We start from the raw sequence: 19,780 nt of genomic DNA on the forward strand, positions 1-19,780 counted from the left end.
ATCTACAAAGAACCACCTCACTCCTGAACTGTTCCCAGAGGGTCCCCAAGCGAAGGCTATAGACCTGTGGCTTTCAGAGCCTAAACACAGTTCTAGGAAGACACACTCTGTTCTGGTTCAAATTGTTGATATGTCATGCTCAAATCTTCCATATGTTTCCAGACTCCACTGGACCATGCTAGCCTGGAAAGGGTCAACTCCTGAAGCAAATGACAGATTGATTAAACACAACGGCAAAGTATGAAAATTAATCGAGATATTTAATAGACAGTGCAAACCATAATTTCATCTGAATATAAATGTATGCACATGTTTCCAATGAGTTATCTATCAGTTATCACAAACAGCAACAAGGACCTTAGAGCCATGTTAGAAAAATGTATAGCTGGAATTTAACTCTAACAATCTCATTTGCTCTCAAGTGAACGTCATCCATTTCAAATTAGTATCACAAAGTCCAAAAGACCAGGGGAGTGGGAATAAGGAATGGGCTAGAGTAGGAAACACAGGGGCCAGTACACAGGTGATGGACAGAAATACAGCTCTCGAGGAAACCAACATCAGATGCATTATTACAGCTAAGGACAAAGCCTATCTATGGCTTTTAAAAACCGATTTTTCTGCCAGGACCATACAAGTCTTACAAAGAGATGTGCGACAAGTCAACTGACTTAAAAGGACAGAGACTACATTTTCAGATCATTTCAACTGCAAACGGTCGACCCTTTCCATTGAGGTTCAGCAGTGGAGTTAGCGTAGTCCAGAAGCTCAATGTTGGATTTGCAAATACAGTTTATTTTACAGAAATTCAACATTATAAACAGCAGGCACCTCCCACCCCACCCCCCACCCCTCCCCCCACCCACCTTGCTGGGTGCAGACCATGCTATGCAGAATGAGCAGTGATGTGGCCCTACTGCTTTGGAGGGAGATTCGAGAGCGATGGAACCTGCCTGCACCGTGTCCTGCCTGCCCCGCACACGCACACGCACACGTCTGCCCGCTGTGCAGGCCACCAGAGTCTGTCTGGGCCCAGCTCGCGCTGGATCAATTAAATGGTTCCAGCCCAGGTCTCCAATTCCTTCATGTCGTCGTCTTCCTCTTCCTTCTTCTTGGCTATGTGACGAAAGAAAAGGCAGTTTAGGAGAGCTGGCTGCAGAACTCTCAACGCTGGCTGGGTGCCAGGGCTGTGTTACATGGCGTCTGCAAAACAGCCCTGCCCTTGCAGCCACCTCATCTCCAGGCTATCAGCAGACTGCTTCTCTCTGTGCCTAAAAGCTGCAACGTGAAACTCCAGATAACCAGGCATACTTCCCCCAGCACCTCCATTCCACCCATGGGGGGCACAGCCAAGAAAGGAGTCCACACCGAGAGTCAGGATGCAGGCGAGGCCTCAGTCCCTGAGCACCCACGGTGGGGGAGAGTGGGAACCTCAGAAGAGATCTAATCTTCACCAGCCCCATCTCCCCTCTAAAGTGGCTTCAACCACCTCTCTATACCTGCAGGGGGCTTGCTGGACAGCGTTGGGACCCCCTCGACTTGAGGGGCCGTTTCCCCCTTGAAATGTGGGAGTGAGGTGATTACAACTTGGTCACACCCTGCTCCCTGGGTGCCCTCTCCATGCCAAATCAAACTGCTTCACCTTTTCTAGCTCTGTGTGGAATACTTCTGACCAACGGTGAAATAATGGCAGAGGGAAGGGAAAGGAGCAAACAGAAAGAAATTAAGGTTTTCTAGAACCAGGTCTCTAAAAAAGCCACGCTGTTTCCATCCCAGCGTGACTGCCTCTGAGGCCCTGGGTTTTTCCAGGGTGCACAGCACAAGATTCTAGACTGGGAGCAAGAGCTGTCCTGGAATTAAGCTCTCACACCTTCTCCCAGTGCCTGGAATTTTCTCGTCTTTGGTGACACAGGGAAAATCATTCTAGAGTACTACCAGAGGTCCCCACCTCATCCCCAAGGGCACCTCTGGCAACATCTGGAGACAGTTTTGGTTGTCACAACTTGGGAAGGAGGGTGCTACTGGCATCTAGTGGGCAGAGGCCAGGAGTGCTACTAAACATCTACGGTGCACAGGCTAGGCCGCCCTCCCAGCCCCGGACCAAAGAATGACACGGCTTTGTCAACAGTGCTGAGGGTAAGAAACGCTGTTCTAAAGACAAACTGGGAATGGGCACGTAACATTGTCTCTGGGGCCGTCACAACAGATCCCACCAGGTTCTTAACCCTGGGCAACTCAGGACCCAAACTGAGGCCAACCGACCACGATCACCCACCCTGTGGTGTCATGGGTGTGTCATGACTCTGGATAAGAAGTACTCACTGGGTTTTGATGGTAGGGCTATAGAGGGAACATTTGGTAGAGGGACTGTTTCAGGTCCACTGATTTCCAGCAAATTCTTGTCTAGTTCCTCCTGTTCTAGTTCTTCTAGTTCTGCCATGAGCTCATCCTGGTGAAAAGAAGCACAAGAATGAGAGACACCCCCGGAATCCCTGCCCTCAGCAGTACCTCTTGCCTGATGGCTAGGGGACACACACCCCTTCTGAGAAGGTCAAGGGGAGAGGAACTCCAGGTCCACACTTTGTGACTCAAATGCCCTAAACATGCCTCTACTGGTGAACAGAACACACAGCCGACCAGTAACTGATATCTGCATCCTGACCAGGCTGTGTGCATCCTGAGAGAAGGGCCTGGATCTTTTCATTTCTGGTTTTTATCTCAGTACTGGGCGCACTATGTGAATGTGCAGGAATGCTTGCTGAGCTGAATTTAACCTGACTAGTCCATCAAACTCTAGTCTGAAAACATGAGAACCCTGGTGCTGGCAGCCAAGGGTAAGAGCCGCAAGCTGTTTTATCAGCTACGCTGTGGGAATCAGAGAACACAAAGAATCAGGTTCAGTGGAGAGGGCCTGACCTTCAGTGGACTCAATTCTAAGACAGAAGGAAATACCTTCAACAGGGCCTATTACTGTATTTTAAAAACCTAAGAGACTCAGAGTCCTACTTGCTACAGCACAAACTGGTAGGTGGCCAAAGTGCAGACAGATCCCTCAGGGCTCAGATGTAAATGCTCCTTCGTTGGCTTCACCTTTAGCTCAGGTCAGAGTTGTCTGAGGACAAATCTTGTAAACTGCTCCACAGCATGGTCACTTCAGCTGCCCCAGCTCTGAGCCCGGGGCCCACCATGGAAAGGTACTACTTGTCGAAGCCAATTATTGACCTAAAACCTGCTAAGGGGTCCCAACTAAGGTTTCTTTGCTCCACCTAAGCTTCTACCCCAAACAGTGAAAGCATCCCCCAAATTCAAGAATTAGGGAGGGTTAATACCACGCTTTGTATGTCCAAATCTCTGGAGGGTTAAGAACTGGTAATTTCCAAACCACATACTCCCGGCCAGAGCTGTCACTAGCACATCAAAGGGCAGCCGGTGTCATTTGTGAAACTTAGGTGATTTGCATGAAACCACTCACCTCGTCAAACTCTTCTCCAAACCCTACAGGTTTTGAAATAGCTGTTGAAATCTCCTCTGCAAGTTCTTGCTGGTCAGCAATGTCCTGCATTAACTCATCAACTTTATCGATGTCCCTTTAAATGAAATGGACAGATGTCATATCAACCATCAGTCTGTGTAAAGAGCCATCAGTCTGTGAGGCAGAAGCAGAAACCCTGCTCCATACAATCTGCTTCCCAGCTCCACCCCTACAATTACTCCCCATGAGGAATTACTTTTTTGTCTTTATTGTCTCCTTCCTCCCCTTTAAAATAGGGAATCACAGAATCACGAGGATGGAAGTGTCCCTGGACGTCACCTAACCCAACATCCTAAGGAAATAAGGCTTAGCAAAGTTTGGTGCCACAGTTACATTCTCTCATGAGACCATGGGACTTTAACTCCTGGGCCAACAGCTCTACTTCAAGCTCAAGGGCAACTATGTACAGAGGAGGTAAAATCACAGATCATAAAATGTAGCCATGCCACTATACTTAAATCCACTCATGGCTTCTCTACTAGACCCCAAAGGCAAACATGCAGAACTATTGTCTATACACTGTCAATCTCAATTGTACAAACATACAATTAATCAATATAATATATACACATAGACTTCAAAGTGTGCACAGTATTTACTGAGATGCGCTCTGTGCTAGGCATCCTGGAGAAAACAGAAACAACAAACACGCACCACACTTAGGAAGCTCAGCCCAATGAAAACCCACCCTCAGACAACATCTCACTTATTTAAAGGCTACTTTTCCTGCAACCCCACATTTCTAGAGGAAGGATAAAGAAACTTTCCTGTAAAGGGACAAATGGTAAATATTTTAGAATTTATGGGCCATACAATCTCTGCTGGAAATACTCAACCCTGCTGTATAGCACAGAAGCAGCCATAGGAAATATGTAAATTAATGGGCACAAGTTATTTCAATAAAACTTTATTTAAAAAAATAGATGGCAAGCCCACAGGCTGCATTTTGCCAACCCCTGTTCTACAGCATGGTTGAGTACCCAAAAGGAAGCTAAAAAAAAGGGTTCCAAGCACCCCCAAACATATGCTGCCAAATCCAAGCACTAAAACACATGCAAAATTGTGTTCATGGGACAGGCCCTCATTTGGAGCCTAGTGTCACCCTGAACTTTAATTACCAGTGAAACAAGTTTGGTTATCCAGTTTCTTAGGCCACTGTTTATGGGGGGGTAGTAGCCACATTCAGGAGGGGCTGCTGAAGTCAAGAACACTGTCAATATCACAGCCAAAGCCTGCGAACAAGGGGCGAGGCGAAACTTCCACCAAGAGCACACGTAAGAATAGAGAGATCCTTCAGATGGGTAGTAGACTTGGGTTATCACTTTGTGAGATGTGTAAATGTCTAATCATTATCTTGTTTTGTACACTAGAAACTAATAAAAAATGGTACAATGAAAAAAATAAAAGATCAGCATGAATCAAGGGGGAAAAAAAGTAGAGAGATCCAAAGCCCTTGGAGGTACCACGTTTCAGGAGCCCTGACGGCATCAGGAAAAAGTCATGGGCATTGGTTTCAATCCCAGTTCTATCCAAGCTCATACATAACCCAGGGCAAGTCACCTCCCCTCTCTGGGACATGGTTTCCCCACCTTGATAATCAGAAGCCCGAGTGAGAGGGAGGTCCTTCTAAGGATCTTTCCAGCTCGAAACTCTATGCTCATCACAGTAACCCTGTTTCATTCCACGAGATTTGCTTCCGAAGGCAGCACGATACATAATCCGTTTTAGAAGGAGTTCCAAAAAGAATGCAAACTAAAACAAACTCAGGTGCTGGAATGGGTAAGTCAAGGGGGTCTGCCCAAGGCCATGGCCTGGGCTTGCAAGCATTCCCGCTGCCTGCGCGCGGCTGCCCCCCTCCACCCGGGAGTGGCCACGTACATGTTATCGTGGGCGGCTTTCATGGCCTTGGCGGCGTAGCCCATGTTCTTGAGCACCTCCGTATTGGTGTTGGCGTTCTCCAGGGCCTCTCGCTGGAACTCAATGGTCGACAGCGTGCCGTCGATCTGCGCCAGCTGCTTCTCATACCGCTTCTTGCGCTTCAGGGCCTGGAGGGCCGCTGCATGGGGAGGACACAGGGTTTCAGGGAGGCCAGACACAGTAATGTCCTAGAGGTCACTTGTGTCTTCTCCCTACTTGTAATGGATGCACCTCAGTTGCTTCCACTATAATAGAGGATTAATAATCTCTTCTATACAAAGAGCATATTCGGTTTTTCTCAGAAAATTAGACAAAATTCACATACTTCAAAATGTAACCAAGCATACAAGCAAAAGTTCGCATTCTCTGGTAATATCACACACACACACACACACACACACACACACACACACACACACACCAAAGTATGGAGAACCATCCAGAGAAAAAAATGTGCTTTGAGGTCAAAATGCCTCCGGTTCAAACGCCAGTTTGCAGACTCAGGTGAGCTACTTGGCGTCCCTGACAGGTGCGCTGTGAGGAGTAAATGAGATGATACATGTAGGCACCTAGCAAAACAGTGAACAGTGGACACCCAAAGAACAGCAGCTCTCATTATGATAAGGCAACTTTAAGGTGTCATTTTATGCCAACTACATTACAAAAATAATAAATAATGCCTATTCCTGATCATGGATCAGTGAGGGTTAAAATGCTCTCTCACACACAGCTGACAGATGTAAGTTGCTATAATGCTTCTGAAAAGTGACATGGCAACGCACAGCAACACCCATAATGATGTTCCTGCCCTTTGACCCAGTAGTTTCCTTCTGGAAATATACTCAACAAAAGCAGAAAGCCCCAGGCCTGAAGATGGTTACTAGAGCCTTCTCTATCATAGAAAACACAACAAAATAAAGACAACTCCCAGCCAGGGACAAATCTAGAGTCTGACCATTTGGTCACGTCAGTGTCACCATCTACCTCATCTTCTGGCGTGTTACGCTGTAGAGATCATCTTGTTTTAAGAGCCAGTCAGGGCAAGCAGTTTGACCAAGGTGAATTTGTGGCAGAGCAAGGGCCAAAACCGCATCTTTCTACTCAAAACCCAGGCTTCCTCCCTCTTACTGCCTCAGTTCCCCTCTTTACACTAAACACGGTGTGTAGCACACCTCTTAGACGGGTAACAAAGCCAGGAAGGAGGCTCAGCACAGACTCGGGCAGGAGGAGTGAAGTGAGTCAGGGAAGCTGCCCAGCCCCCACCAGGACCTAGCCAGCACTGGTCTCACACACATAAGGACACACATATGCCCAGGCACATGTGTCCCAGACTCCAGACCAGAGCCATCTCCTGCAGGCTGTAGGCGACAATCAAACACCTCCCCCACGGGACTGTGGTTTCTCCCTAAGTCACATCAGTAGATTCCAGGTTCCTTCTGCTCACACTCCCTGTCAGCCTAGGACTGGGTCCTGAGAACCACCTGCCAAGGGTAAACAGGCTTGGCCTGCACCTTAGTCCATGGTTCCTCCAAAAGCAGCAGATAAAACCACCAGGAAAATTCCTCCAGCTAAAGAATAAAGCAGGCTAAATAGAAATTACAAAAAATCTGCAGAAGAATGAAATGTGCCTCATTAAAAGCTGAAAAGCCATTCAGCCTGTTATCAACCTGGATTCTGGTGTGAATGGCCAGAATGACCTATGACTTCAAGAAATCCAACTTGTAGCCATACCCCAGGGTCCCCAAGAACCCTTACTGAACACCTTTGCCCTCTGCTAGTACTAAGTCATGCGTGCTATACAAGTACCTCACAACAGCAACCCTTTAAGGTAGAAAGGACCACCCTTTTTAGCAGGAAAATGAGGTTCAGAAAGGTCTTTAACTCAGATCAGCAGGTGGCGAGCAGCGCTTCCTGTGTACTAGTGACTGCAGCACCAGGGGATTCAGCCAGGTATGGAACTAAAGGCCATGCCTGTCATTCTGACTGTTCTGCCTCTCGCTTAATGAAAAAGGTAGGGTCCTGCCCTGGAGGGAGTGTTAAGGGGACTGTGGGAACATAGAGGAGGGAGTGCCAATCTAACCATGTCACCGCTTTGCTTAAAAACCCTCAGCTCCCTTGGCCCATTGGACAAAACCTCCATATGGTTTAACGTGGCCTGCAAGGTCCTGCAGGAGACAAGGGACTGGGATTCTGGCCACAAGCCAGGTTCTGGGAGCCCAGGACCAGGTCTGAATGCCTTTGCCATTGACCGTCATGACAGAGAGGGGATATCCTGAGAAGAGTCCTGGGATATAAGTGCTCCAGGCCTGGGGCTGCTTCCTCATGACTTCCTTAGTTGAAGCCCTGATGCTTTTCCACAGAAACCGATGCAATCACATCCCCATCAGCAAGTGATTCTCAAGGCTTTGCAGGCCAATGTTCCACAGGTACTGCTTTCCCAGGTCCTCTCCAGCCATCCCCACCACCCATGGCATAGCCCAGCCTATAACGACTTGTCCACCAGTCCAGATTCAACAAGGTGTTCTGAGCACTTTCTGCGCGGTAAGCAAGCAAGCGGCTGCAGCAATCCCCTCCTCCTCCTCCTCCTCCTCCTCCCCGAACCCAGTCATGGGGCAGAGATCCCAGATCCATACTAACAAGGAGACTGGGGATCAGAAAGGAAAAGCGGCTCATCCAAGTCACGCTGCTGTTAGGTGGGGAGGAGGGCGCTGAACCACTGGTCTGCGTAAACCCCTAAGCCTCTGCTCTTCCCACACAGGCTCAGAATGATGCAGGTGACTGGGGCAGTTCTCAAGAGCCAACAATTAAGAACAAACATCTGCCTTGCTTTTCAGTGTCCTGAATGTAGCAGGAACCAAATTTATTCTTTCCCTATTAACATCATCGATTTAGAACTACTTTAACTTTCTCTCTGACACATTTCCAATTGGAGTGACTCCTTGTATGCCAATCTTACAGTTCTCTGATCTTCACCCTACTTCTAAAATCCCCCAAGCAATAAATGATCTATCGGGAAGCAAATACCCAAACATACTGGGGAGCTAAGCAAGAGTCCCCCCATGAATGAAATATTAGGTTGGTTCACAAGTAATTGCGGTTTAAAAGGTTAAAAATAATTGCAAAACCCGCAATTACTTGTACGGGGATATAAACCTAATACTTACATCATTCATCTTTGCAGACCAACATCCAGCACAATCACTAGTACACAGTAAGTACTTAATATATTATTAACCTGAATCTTCAACTTCATCTGTTTTTTATGGGTTGGTTTTTTTTCATATATTCTATATAGGATTCCTCGTGTGGGGTGCACGCATATTTTATCTCCTGTGTACTTCTGACTTAAAGGAGAAATAGTAATATCTCATTGAAACACGGACTAAAACAAACATTTGGCAGGACTCTTTCCCTCCATCCCTCCTAGCTCATAAAACAGGGACTTCTCTGCTGCCTGCCCTTCCCGCTGGCCTCACCATAAGGTGTGCCCTCTCTGAGACTAGGGAAAGTCCCGAGCAAACAGCCTGGCCCCCCAGGGCGCCCCCGCCAGCCTGCAGAGTTCACAGTCTCTTCCCCTCCATGCAGTGAGCTCCAGGACGGGGTCTGGCAGGGAGTTGACTTGCTTTCCCCAGTCTAACTCCTGTGTATATTTCTCAACTGAACGAGAACTCCAAACAGAAGGGGTACACGATTAATTTCCCCCTTCCATCCATGGTTCATGAGTAAAATAACCTTTACATCTGACACGGAGCCAGCATTTGGGCTGCAAGAATACGTGTAAACATATTCACAGCATTGAACCACTCTGTATCTTACAAACGTGTGACACCAGGGTGAAGTATAGCTTAGGGCAAGCTAAATGAGTAAAATGCCACTCTGCCTGCATACTATTACACTTAAAGTAAAACGTACTCCATCCCAACCTTATTTCTGACCATAGAAATCTGCTTCTATATGTAGCCAAAGTCTAAAGGTCCAAGCCCAATGTTTTACATAAATATGTACCAGCGCTTACTGTCTTGCCTTACACTTCTCCAAATTCTTGACAGTTGATTGAAAAAACAAGTACTAGATTCTCACCAGAAGAAAAAAACAATTCATAACTGTGTGAGGTGATGGATGTTAACGAAACTTATTGTGGTGATCATTATTTGCAATACTATATATATATCAAATCATTGCTATACACCTACAACAAATACAATATTATATGTCAATTATATCTCAATAAAACAGGGGGGGGGTGGAAAAAAACTCAAGTATTGGGCAAGGAGTTCATCTAAACCAAATATTCAAAGAAGGGGCATATAAAGAAATCTCTTTTCTGCCAAAGAATCTCAGTGTCATTTATAAGCACAATGGCTTTGACAATTGAAATCTAACCCTGGCCAATGGAAGTTTAAGAGGCTGCTTTTAGACGGAAAAAAATAGTCCTTGGAATCTCCATGTTTAATTATGCCTTTGCTGGTTCCAAGAGAGTAATTACAGCAGCAATCACAGAATCTAATAACCAGCTTTATTGGCTCTGAAAGCTGAAGCAAAAACAACTCCAACCATGTTGAAATAAACATTGGTCTCCAGACAGTTGCTTCATTAGACACGCTAAACAGCTATTTGGAGGAAAAATATAGAAGAGCTACCCTAAGAGGCAGAGAGACCAGTGGAAAAGACGTTCTCCCAGGACCGAAAGTCCTGCAAGCTATCTATTAGTAACTGTACGGAAACCATTTTCAGAGAATCCATCAGTTCAATACAACTAGATAGCACATTCCTTTCTCTTAGGCAGAGGCAGACTTGACTTCTCTTTGAAGAGTTGCTGAGGAAGGCAAGAGTGGCTGCCCCGATCTGGGGGCATTCACTACAGGGGCCATTAGCCTAGGACATCTCAACAGGTGCTAAGAAGTCATAACTGGACACTTGTTACTCATATAAAGAGATTCAGGCATTTTGGTGGAAGGAAGGCCCAGTAACACCCTCCCACTAAATGAATGATGGTGTCTACAGTTCTTTCAAAGACCTAAGATTCTACTGAATTCATCTGGCAGAAGTTACAAAGAAGGGCTGAGGGGGAAGGAGGAGAGTGCTGCTTCTTTCTCACTCTCAGCATGAACTCCATGGCAAACACAAACATACTCCAGAGGACACTTACAGACAAATGCAACACTAAGTGAGAATTCCGAAGACCCCTCAGCAGCCTGGTCAAGGCAGGGAGCTGAGTGAAGCTGGGGGAACAATCATTCAGATGCTCCTTGCTCATTCTGCCCATGAATAAACCTCAGAAATTCAGGGTACCCTCAGCCAAGAGAACCACGCCTGGACCTCCAGCCACTAGTCACCTTGCTGGGGTCAGCTGCCATCTGCCCTGTGTATATGGGCAAGAAAAGATCCAAAGTCAAAGCAACAAAGTTCCCCACCAATATCAAAGAACTGACAATGCGTGGACGGTTATTAGTAACCATCACTGCACCACATGGCATTAGAGATCCCACCAAACCTTGATCAAGAGTTACAATCTTGGCACCAAAAGCAGGGGGGGCTTGAAGGACTCTTGGAAATACTGAAGTCCAACCAGTCTCATTAGATGCCCAGAAAAGGTGACACAGCGTGCCAGGCTCCTGCAGTGAGTTAGAGGAAGAATCAGGACGAGAACCCAGGGGTCCAGCCCAGGGCTCTTCTCACAACCTCCACTCTTGTTATCTTCAAATTAAGTTGCTATAAATAAACCAGCCATTCCCCCGACATAAGGAAAACAGTCTGCCTAATGCTCTTTTATCCAATTTCCATACTCTGGCCTTTGCAAACCCCATTTAAAAGCTCATGCTGACATATGAAAGACCTGGAAAGCTACCTGAAATGCTCTCCTAAGTCCCCAGTTAGAAGAAAAAGAAAAAACGAATGGACACGAGGTGCTCGTCTGCCTCATTCCCCAGTACTTCCCCCACACTGGTGCAGTTGTTCTTGCCCGCGGCTTCAGAAGACAGGGGCGGGGCTGGACTCTCATTTCTCTGCCCTGTATAAAGGTGGCAGGAACAGCATGGATCTACAGGGCCTACACAAAGGTCTCAGAAGCCAAAAAGCATCTTTAAGCTCAGACAGAGGCTGTTTCTGTGTCCATCGCTGCTCAGACAATGTCCCCGGCTCATGTGTGGAAAAGAGCCTCCTCCTGTAGGAGAAAAGGCTGTCCCCACGCTGCTGTATTTATTCCCACACAGTGGGCGAGTTCAGTCAGGCTAGCGACGCCGAGAGCATCTTTCAGAGCAGCCACCTTCTGTTATGTACCTCCCTGTTGCCCTAATTTGCTCTCCGTGACCTGGAGCTAATGCACTCCATTTAGACATGGTAAAATAAATACTTGTGTATGACCAGAAAAGCAGAATCTGAAACCCAGGTGACTTCATCAGCAAACACACAAAAAGTACAGTACTCACTGCAAGGGAAAATTTTACAGAGAAGGCAAGAAGGCCCTCATGTGTTTACCAGGGACAGAGATGAGAAGGGTGGCTCAGATGCTCCTCTAAAGACTTCTTCCAGCTCTAACAATATATGAACCTACGTAGTTCTGAGATTTCCAGTAAGTAACTGACTGCAACAAACACAAAAAGCTTTTTTTGACTGACCCTGCATGATCTTGAAAATGTAATTACCATCAATACAATACACTTCCTGAGTATTTCAGTTTTTCCTGAGTAATCAAGTTTTTCCTGTCCAATGAATTAGCAGTATCTCTAATTCACGCAGACTTCCTGAGTTGACGAGATAGAGCTGAGAGTCTGGGGAGAGCAATGCAGCTCGAGTCCCCAGGACGAAGTACCAGGGAGGAGAGAGCTGCAGAGTGAGGCTGAGGAGAAAAACAAACCCTGGAGATCTACAGAGTGTCCCCTGCAAGTATTCAGCAGAACACGATCAGTGCATGTGTATGAAGAAACTACTGAGGCTAGGGAAAGACCCACTCGAGAGGAGTAGAGAGAACAGCGCCAGGTGCTCACATGGGGCCAGTTAGCTACAGTGCCTACTCCTCAGTCAGACTGGAAAACCTCGTAATGCATGGGGCTTTCGGTAGAGTATTCAGAAGGGTCTTACGGTTTTGTCTCAACTACAGGGAATAACTAGCCCCATACTGGATAAACATTGCTATGGGCCCACCTAACAAATCTTAAAAACAAAACACAAAAGGACAAACTGTTACCAAGAAAATTAACTATGCCCAAACAAAGCTTAAGAATATTTATAGAAATACAGAAACAGCCAGTACACAACAAGGTAAGATTTACATTTGACAGCCAATCAAATTATCATGCAACAAAGTGGGTGATTACTATCCATAATGCAGAGGGGGAAAAAAATCAATCAATTGCAAGTAACCCAGAACGAATACAGATGGAGAGTTAGCAAAGAATAAAATTAAGGAGGCACACAAAAGATATTTTTTAAAAATATCCAAATTGAGCTTCTAGAGAGTAAAACTATGGGATGGGATTAACAGTAGATTAGACATTATAGAAGAAAAGATTTGTAAACTTGAAGGCATAGCAATAGAAACTACCCAAAATAAAACGTAGAGAAAAAAAGAATTTTAAAAATGAAGCACATCAATGAGCTGTGAGATAACGCCAAGCAGCCTATAAGTGTAATTGGAGTCCTCAAAGGAGAGAGGTAGATGAAAAAATATTTCAAAAAATAGCTGATATTTTTCCAACTTGATGAAAAGTATAAACCTACAGATCCAAGAAGCTCAACAAACCCTGCGCATAAGAAACATGAAAATTACACCAAAGCACATAAAATTACTCAAAACCAGTGATAAAAAGAAAACCTTAAAAGTAGCCAAAGAAAATAATACACATTACATACAAAGCAACAAAGAGAAGAATGACAGAGATTTCTCATAGGAAACAACGCTAGTGAGACAATGGAACACTGTTTTTAGAGAACTGAAAGGAAAAAAACACACCTGCCAACACAGACTCTAAACCCAGTGAAATTTTCTAAACGCAAAGGCAAAATAAAGACTTTATCAGACAAAGAAAAGCTGAAAGAATTCTTCACCAGCAGACCCACACTACAAAATATTTTAAAGGAAGTCCTTCAGGCAGAAGGAAAATGACACTAGATGAAAATATAGCTCTACACAGAGGCATGAGAAGCACCAGAAGGGAGAAATTCATAGGCAAACATATAATAAGGCTTTTTAATTACTTAAATATTTCTAACAACAAAAATATAGTATCATGTGGAGTTTAGGATATATGTAAAAGTAAAATGTATGGCAACAGCACATAAACCGGGAGAGGAGAAATAGGAGCGCGTGGTTCATACACTACACGTGGGGTGGTGGTAACATCACTTGAAAGCAGACTACAATTAAGTTAAAGATGTTTATTAAAAACTCTAAGCAAACACTAAAATAACAGAGGCATAGCTAATCAGCCAACAAAGGAGATAAACGGAATCATAAGCACTCACTCCAAAAGAAGGCAGAAAAAGAAATGTGAACAAAGAACAGATGAGACAAATAGAAAAAAAAGAGCAGATGACAGATTTAATCTAACCATATCAATAGCCTGCTTCCCTGAAAATACAACCTAGCCGGACCATCAGCTCTAACTGTCTTTTGGAGCAAAAATTAATGTAAAATCCGGTATTATATTATATTATATTATATTATATTATACCCAGTCTTATATTATAGCAAAATAAGACCAGGTCTTATATTAAGTTTTGCTCCAAAAGAAACATTAGAGCTGATGGTCCGGTTAGGTCTTATTTTCAGGGAAACACAGTAATCATATTAAATGTAAATTTCTAAACACCCTAATTAAAAGGCAGAGATTGTTCAATTGGATTAAAAAAAAAAAAGACCCAACTGTATGCTGCCTACAAGAGACACACTTCAAATATAGAGGTAAGTAGGTTAAAAGTAAAAGCATTGAAAAAGATATAGAAATGGTTACACTAATCAAAAGACAGCTGAAGTAGCTATATTAATTAATCAGAAAAAGTAGATTTCAGAGCAAGGAATATTACCAGGACAAAGACGGTTATTTTATAATGATACAGGGGTCAATTTATCGAAGGATATAACAACTGTAAACATTTAAACATCTAATAACAGAGTTTTTAAATATCTGAAGCAAAAATGGATAGAATTGCAATGAGAAACAGATAAATCCACAAGTACAGTCAGATTTCAATACCTCTCTTCAACAACTGATGGAATGAGCAGACAGAAAATAAGGATATAGAAGCCTTGAACAGCACAATAAACAAACTTGACCTAATTGATATTTGTAAAACACTATTACCACCAGCAGAATACTCATTCTGTTCATGTGTACACAGAACATTTAACATGACAGACTATATTCTGGGCCATAATACAAGTCTCAATAAATGTAAAAGAATTCAAGGTATACAAAGTATGTTCTCTGAACACAAAAGAATTAAGTTAGAAATCATAAAGGATTATTTCTGGAAAATCCCCAAATATTTGAAAACTAAATAACACACTGCTAAATAACCCATGAGTCAAAAAAGAAATGAGAAATTAGGAAGTACTTTGAACTGAATGAAAATGAAACACAGCATATCAAGATTTGTGGGATGCCACTTAAAGCAGTAAGTATAGGAAATTTTATAGCACTAAATGCCTACATTAGAAAAGAAGAAAGCCCTCAAATTAATGACCTCAGCTTCCACCTTAAGAAACTAGACAAAGAAGAGCAAATGAAATCCAAAGTATGCAGAAGAAAGGGAATGAGGATCAAAGTGAAAATCATTAAATTAGAAAATATACACAGAAGGTCAAAGAAATTAAAATCTGGCTCTTTGAGATTAATAAAATTGAACTTCCAGCCAAACTGATCAAGGAAAAAAAGTTACCAATAGCAGAAATGACAGATATGACATCACTACAAAGTCCACAGATAGATAGTAAAAGGGAAAAAAGGGACTATTTTGAACTTCATGCCAATAAATGTGACCACTTAGATAAAACTGACAAATTCCCTGAATGACCTATATCCATGCTCTTTGTACTTCATCAGGAGTAAGACCTTGTTCGTAACTATGGAACCAGGGACAAAAATCATCCAGGCCTAAGGATGAAGGAGCTCACTAACCAGCAGATCTATGGACAATGTGATATGACAGAGGTAAGCACTGTGGGAGCCCAGAGGAGGAGAACCTAATCTTTGAAGCTATCACACATTTCAAAGGCTAAGAGAGAGCCAAGAGGGACATATCCTAGGCAGGAGGAACTGTGAGGCGTGAGAGGATGAGGGAGGGAGCGTGGAAAGATAAAAGCCCTAGAAAAAAACTCAAGAACAGGCTTGTGTGTTTTGTAAAGGAGCTGCTGGACTTTATCCCAGGGTTAGAGGGAAGCCATTGAGATTCTTTGCAGGACAGAAATGTGATCAGATTTGCATTTCAGAAAGATCCTTCAGGCTGCTATCAGGAGACAGGACCAGCAACCACTGTAATAATCCAGAGGGTCTGGATTTCAAGGGCCTGGACTAAGGCCACAGCAGAGAGTCGACCACGAGAGGATGAACCTGAGAGACAGCCGGAGGGAAGACTCCATGGGCTTGTAAACCTGTTTGAATGTGCAAAGTAAGGAAATGGAGAAGGAGTCAGGAACAAATTCCAGGTTCCTGGTCAGGGCAACTGGGTGGTTGGGATGCCATTTCTCAGAAACTAGTGTCTTAGGGGAGAGAGGTTGGGTCAAAAAGGGAAAATCATTCTCACCAGGTCTTTCTGTGGGGCTGTGGACTTCAAAATTCAAATTAGTACCTGAAATTTGAATTTACATTTCTCTAAATCCATATGATATAGAGAAGTTCAGGGAATTCTAACTGGGTCAAATCTAAACAATTTCTTATAAAATTGTAAACGGCACAGGATTCAAAGGTAATCTATTTGCTACAATGTACGCATGTGCGTTTTAGGAGAATATATAGGTATGAGGTATGATTGAAGACTATGGTGTTTAAAAATTTATTATGGGGCCGGCCCAGTGGCTTAGGCGGTTGGAGCTCTGTGCTCCTAACACCTGAAGGCTGCCGGTTCGATCCCACATGGGTCAGTGGGCTCTCAACCACAAGGTTGCCGGTTCAACTCCTACAAGGGATGGTGGGCTGCACCCCCTGCAACTAACAGCAACTGGACCTAGAGCTGAGCTGCACCCTCCACAACTACAATTGAAAGGACAAAAACTTGACTTGGAAAAAATCCTGGAAGTACACACTGTTCCCCAATAAAGTCCTGTTCCCCTTCCCCAATAAAATCTTAAAAAAAAATTATTACAGTAAAAGACATGTTGCTATTAATCCCCCTTACTTCGAACACACTTATCCTATCATTCTTGCCACTTTCTGAAGCAGTTCTGGAAGTCCTCTTTCGTGAGTGTCTTTAGTTGCGCTGTCGTGGCAGCCTTGATGTCCTGAATCGATTGAAAACGTTTACTTTTCATGGTCATTTTGACTTTAGGGAAGGGCCAGAAGTCACACGGTGCCAGATCCGGTAAATAAGGTGGATGAAGACACACTGTAATGTTTTTGACAGAAATTGCCGTATACCAGAAGATGTGTGACAGGGAGCGTTGTCATTATGGAGGATGGTTTACGGCACACTTTGACACATACCTTCTCTCAACCGTAGCTCACACCTGACTGACTGCATGGAACAAGTTGAAATGTGTCACACACCGTTATTAAGGATCCAAATACCACTTCCCATATTGAAGATCCCTGCTTTTCTGTTGGATGGCACTCGGCAGCAGCATTCACTGTACTTTGTGATCACAATGGAAACGCTCCGTGTCACACATCGCTTCTAGTACAGCAATTTCTGTCAAATAAAAACACGGCGTGTCCTCATCTGCCTTATTCACCAGATCTGGCACTATGTGACTTCTGGCTCTTCCCCAAAGTCAAAATGACCATGAAAGGTAAATGTTTTGAATTGATTCAGGACATCAAGGCTGCCACAACAGCGCAACTAAAGACACTCATGAAAGGGGACTTCCAGAGCTGCCTCAGAAAGTGTCAAGAACGGTAAGTGTGTTCGAAGTGAGGGGGAGTATTTTGAGGGGGATTAATGGCAATGGGTCTTTTACTGTAATAAATGTTTTTTATTTAAACATTCACTGTATTGTTTATCGCACCTTGTATAAGTTTGTAATTTACAGAGACTGTCTCTAGGCCTTGTAATTGATTGCCTCTGGGAGGCCCACTGAGGCAGGGACCGGGACAGGGAAGGCATTTTGCCAATTATGTACCATTTACACTATTTCTAATCAAATCATTTACTTAAAACAGTAGACATTTACTAAGAACGACGTAGCTATGCCTGGCACTGAAAGTGCGATCCGGTCCCACCAGTGGAGTAAAGACAGTGATGGTGCCCTCTCCCCAGCGCTGCACCCTGCTGGCCCCAGGCTGGATGCTCTTAGCTGGGCTTACTCGAGGTGACCAGGTTCTTGGCTGGGACAGAGGGAAGCACAGCCTGCCCGTGGTTTCCGTTCCCAGGCTGGGATGAAATGTTTCTTTTCCGATTGGCTTTTTTCCCTCTACTTCCAACTGAATCCATGCCAACGAGAGCCCCCTTCTGCCTGAGCAAGCATGAGAGATGAGAGCGCCCTGGCAACTGAGATGAGAGCAGAGGTCTGGGAGCTGGGGTCGTTTGTGGGGAAGTGGGGAGGGGGAAAATGCCAGCAGAAAAAGACTTTCCATGGTTTTTCCAAAGCAAGAGGGAAAACCAAACCAGCCCTTTCTCCTCTTAGAATCAGAGACGTGATAAGGGGCTTGTAAGACAAATCACCCTCCTTGCCCAAATGGCAGCAAGGGACAAGAGAGCCATGGGAAACTGGTACTTTTCTGGAAAAAGTCTTGCCTTGGTCTCCCCCAAATGGGGCACAGACTTCAGATTCCTGGAACCCTATCGCATATCTATTTTCTCACGGCCTATAGTCTGACTAGAATGTGAGCTCCTGGAGGGAGGGACTGTCTCCTCATCTCAGTATCCTCGGTATACAGTAGGTGCTCAGAGGGATGGTTGGCTGGACAAACACACTCTTGAAGAGTAAATCTGACCTTGTTTGTACAGAGGAGAAAACTAAGGCCCCGGGAGGTACAGGTACTGAGTAGGTGCTCAGTAAACCCTTGCTGAATGAAAGCATGGTAGAGTGGTGGACCTCAGTCTCTAGTCCCTCCCCATAAGCCCTGCTGGGGCTGGGAAAGAATGGATGAGCAGGAGCGTGAACTCCACCAGGGAGGAGAAAAGTACACGGGCAATTGTTTTCCTGAGGACTGACCCACTCAGACCCCCAGGCCTAGGCAAATAGACCCTGCCTCCCTGGTCATAGGGTGGAATAGTCTTGTGATCCAAACTGGGCTGCCAAGAGCCTCCTCGATTATGGTGATTGGTTTAGTCATGAGCACATGACCCAAGCAGCCAATCAGATTCCTCCTCTGGGATTTTCCTAACAATGCTAGAAGAGAAATGGGGGTAAAAGGAAGTAGAGACTCCTCCCAGGCCAGGATCCAAAGCTGTAAGTCAGAGCAGCTGGCAGTCATGCCCCAGGCTCATGGGGAAATCAGTAAGGATGAGTCAACATTCAGAGACCAGCTCCACCCTGCTCTCTTTCCCAGTCACGTGAGTCAGTAAGTTCCCCTTCCGCAAGGCAGGCCTGCAAGAGCCGGCATTCTGTCATCAGCAACTAAAGACAAAACTGGGCAATTCAAGGAATGAGGTAAAACAGAAAAAGAGCAGAGGAGAGAATCTGGAGGAGGGACCCTCAACATAGGGTCCATGAATCCCTAACACAACATGCAAAATTTCACATGTACTATAACATGTAGTTTTCTGAGGAAACAACACTTCCTGGATTTATAAAAGGGAATGATCCCCTAAAGAGAAAAATGAGGGAGCTAGAGAAAAAGGAGAGACATTCCCAAAGCCAGGGCCTCGTGATAAAGATCTGTCAGGAGTTCTTGACTGGTCCACCCAGTTCTGTAGGTCGTTTCCTATTAATTCCTTACTAATTCCACCTCCCAGCCCTGCTGCCCCAGCTTCCTTTATGCCTTTCCCACTGCAACAGCCTCTGCACAGATCTTCCTCCCCTCGAAGATAACAGAACTGATATTTTCTTCTAGCTACTCTCTGCCTTCGGCAACTTTTGTGCTTCGTTGCTTACCCCAAGTTCTGAGTTAGGGTGACCATATGTCCTGGTTTTCCTGGGACAGTCCCAGAGTAATTATGCTGTACCGGAGTAATTATGGCAGCCCCTTTCACTCTCAAGTGTCCTGATTTGAATGATATAAGGTCATCCTACTG

The 19,780-nt window shown here is 44.8% G+C and overlaps 1 protein-coding gene across 1 annotated transcript in view; it reads right to left on the bottom strand.

Annotated features, from left to right (window-relative positions):
- Positions 1 to 241: 241 nt before the first annotated feature.
- Positions 242 to 19,780, bottom strand: part of CHMP4B (charged multivesicular body protein 4B) — a 40,873-nt gene continuing 21,334 nt past the window's right edge. The window contains exons 2-5 of the mRNA XM_019733904.2: positions 5,411 to 5,588; positions 3,473 to 3,587; positions 2,323 to 2,449; positions 242 to 1,116 (exon numbers count right to left, since the gene is read on the bottom strand). Coding sequence (XP_019589463.1) covers positions 1,052 to 1,116; positions 2,323 to 2,449; positions 3,473 to 3,587; positions 5,411 to 5,588 — 485 coding nt within the window. The 3' untranslated portion in view covers positions 242 to 1,051. The remainder of the gene's footprint in view (positions 1,117 to 2,322; positions 2,450 to 3,472; positions 3,588 to 5,410; positions 5,589 to 19,780) is intronic.

Source organism: Rhinolophus sinicus, linkage group LG13 (assembly GCF_036562045.2).
Source record: "Rhinolophus sinicus isolate RSC01 linkage group LG13, ASM3656204v1, whole genome shotgun sequence".
Classification (NCBI taxonomy): Eukaryota; Metazoa; Chordata; class Mammalia; order Chiroptera; family Rhinolophidae; genus Rhinolophus; species Rhinolophus sinicus.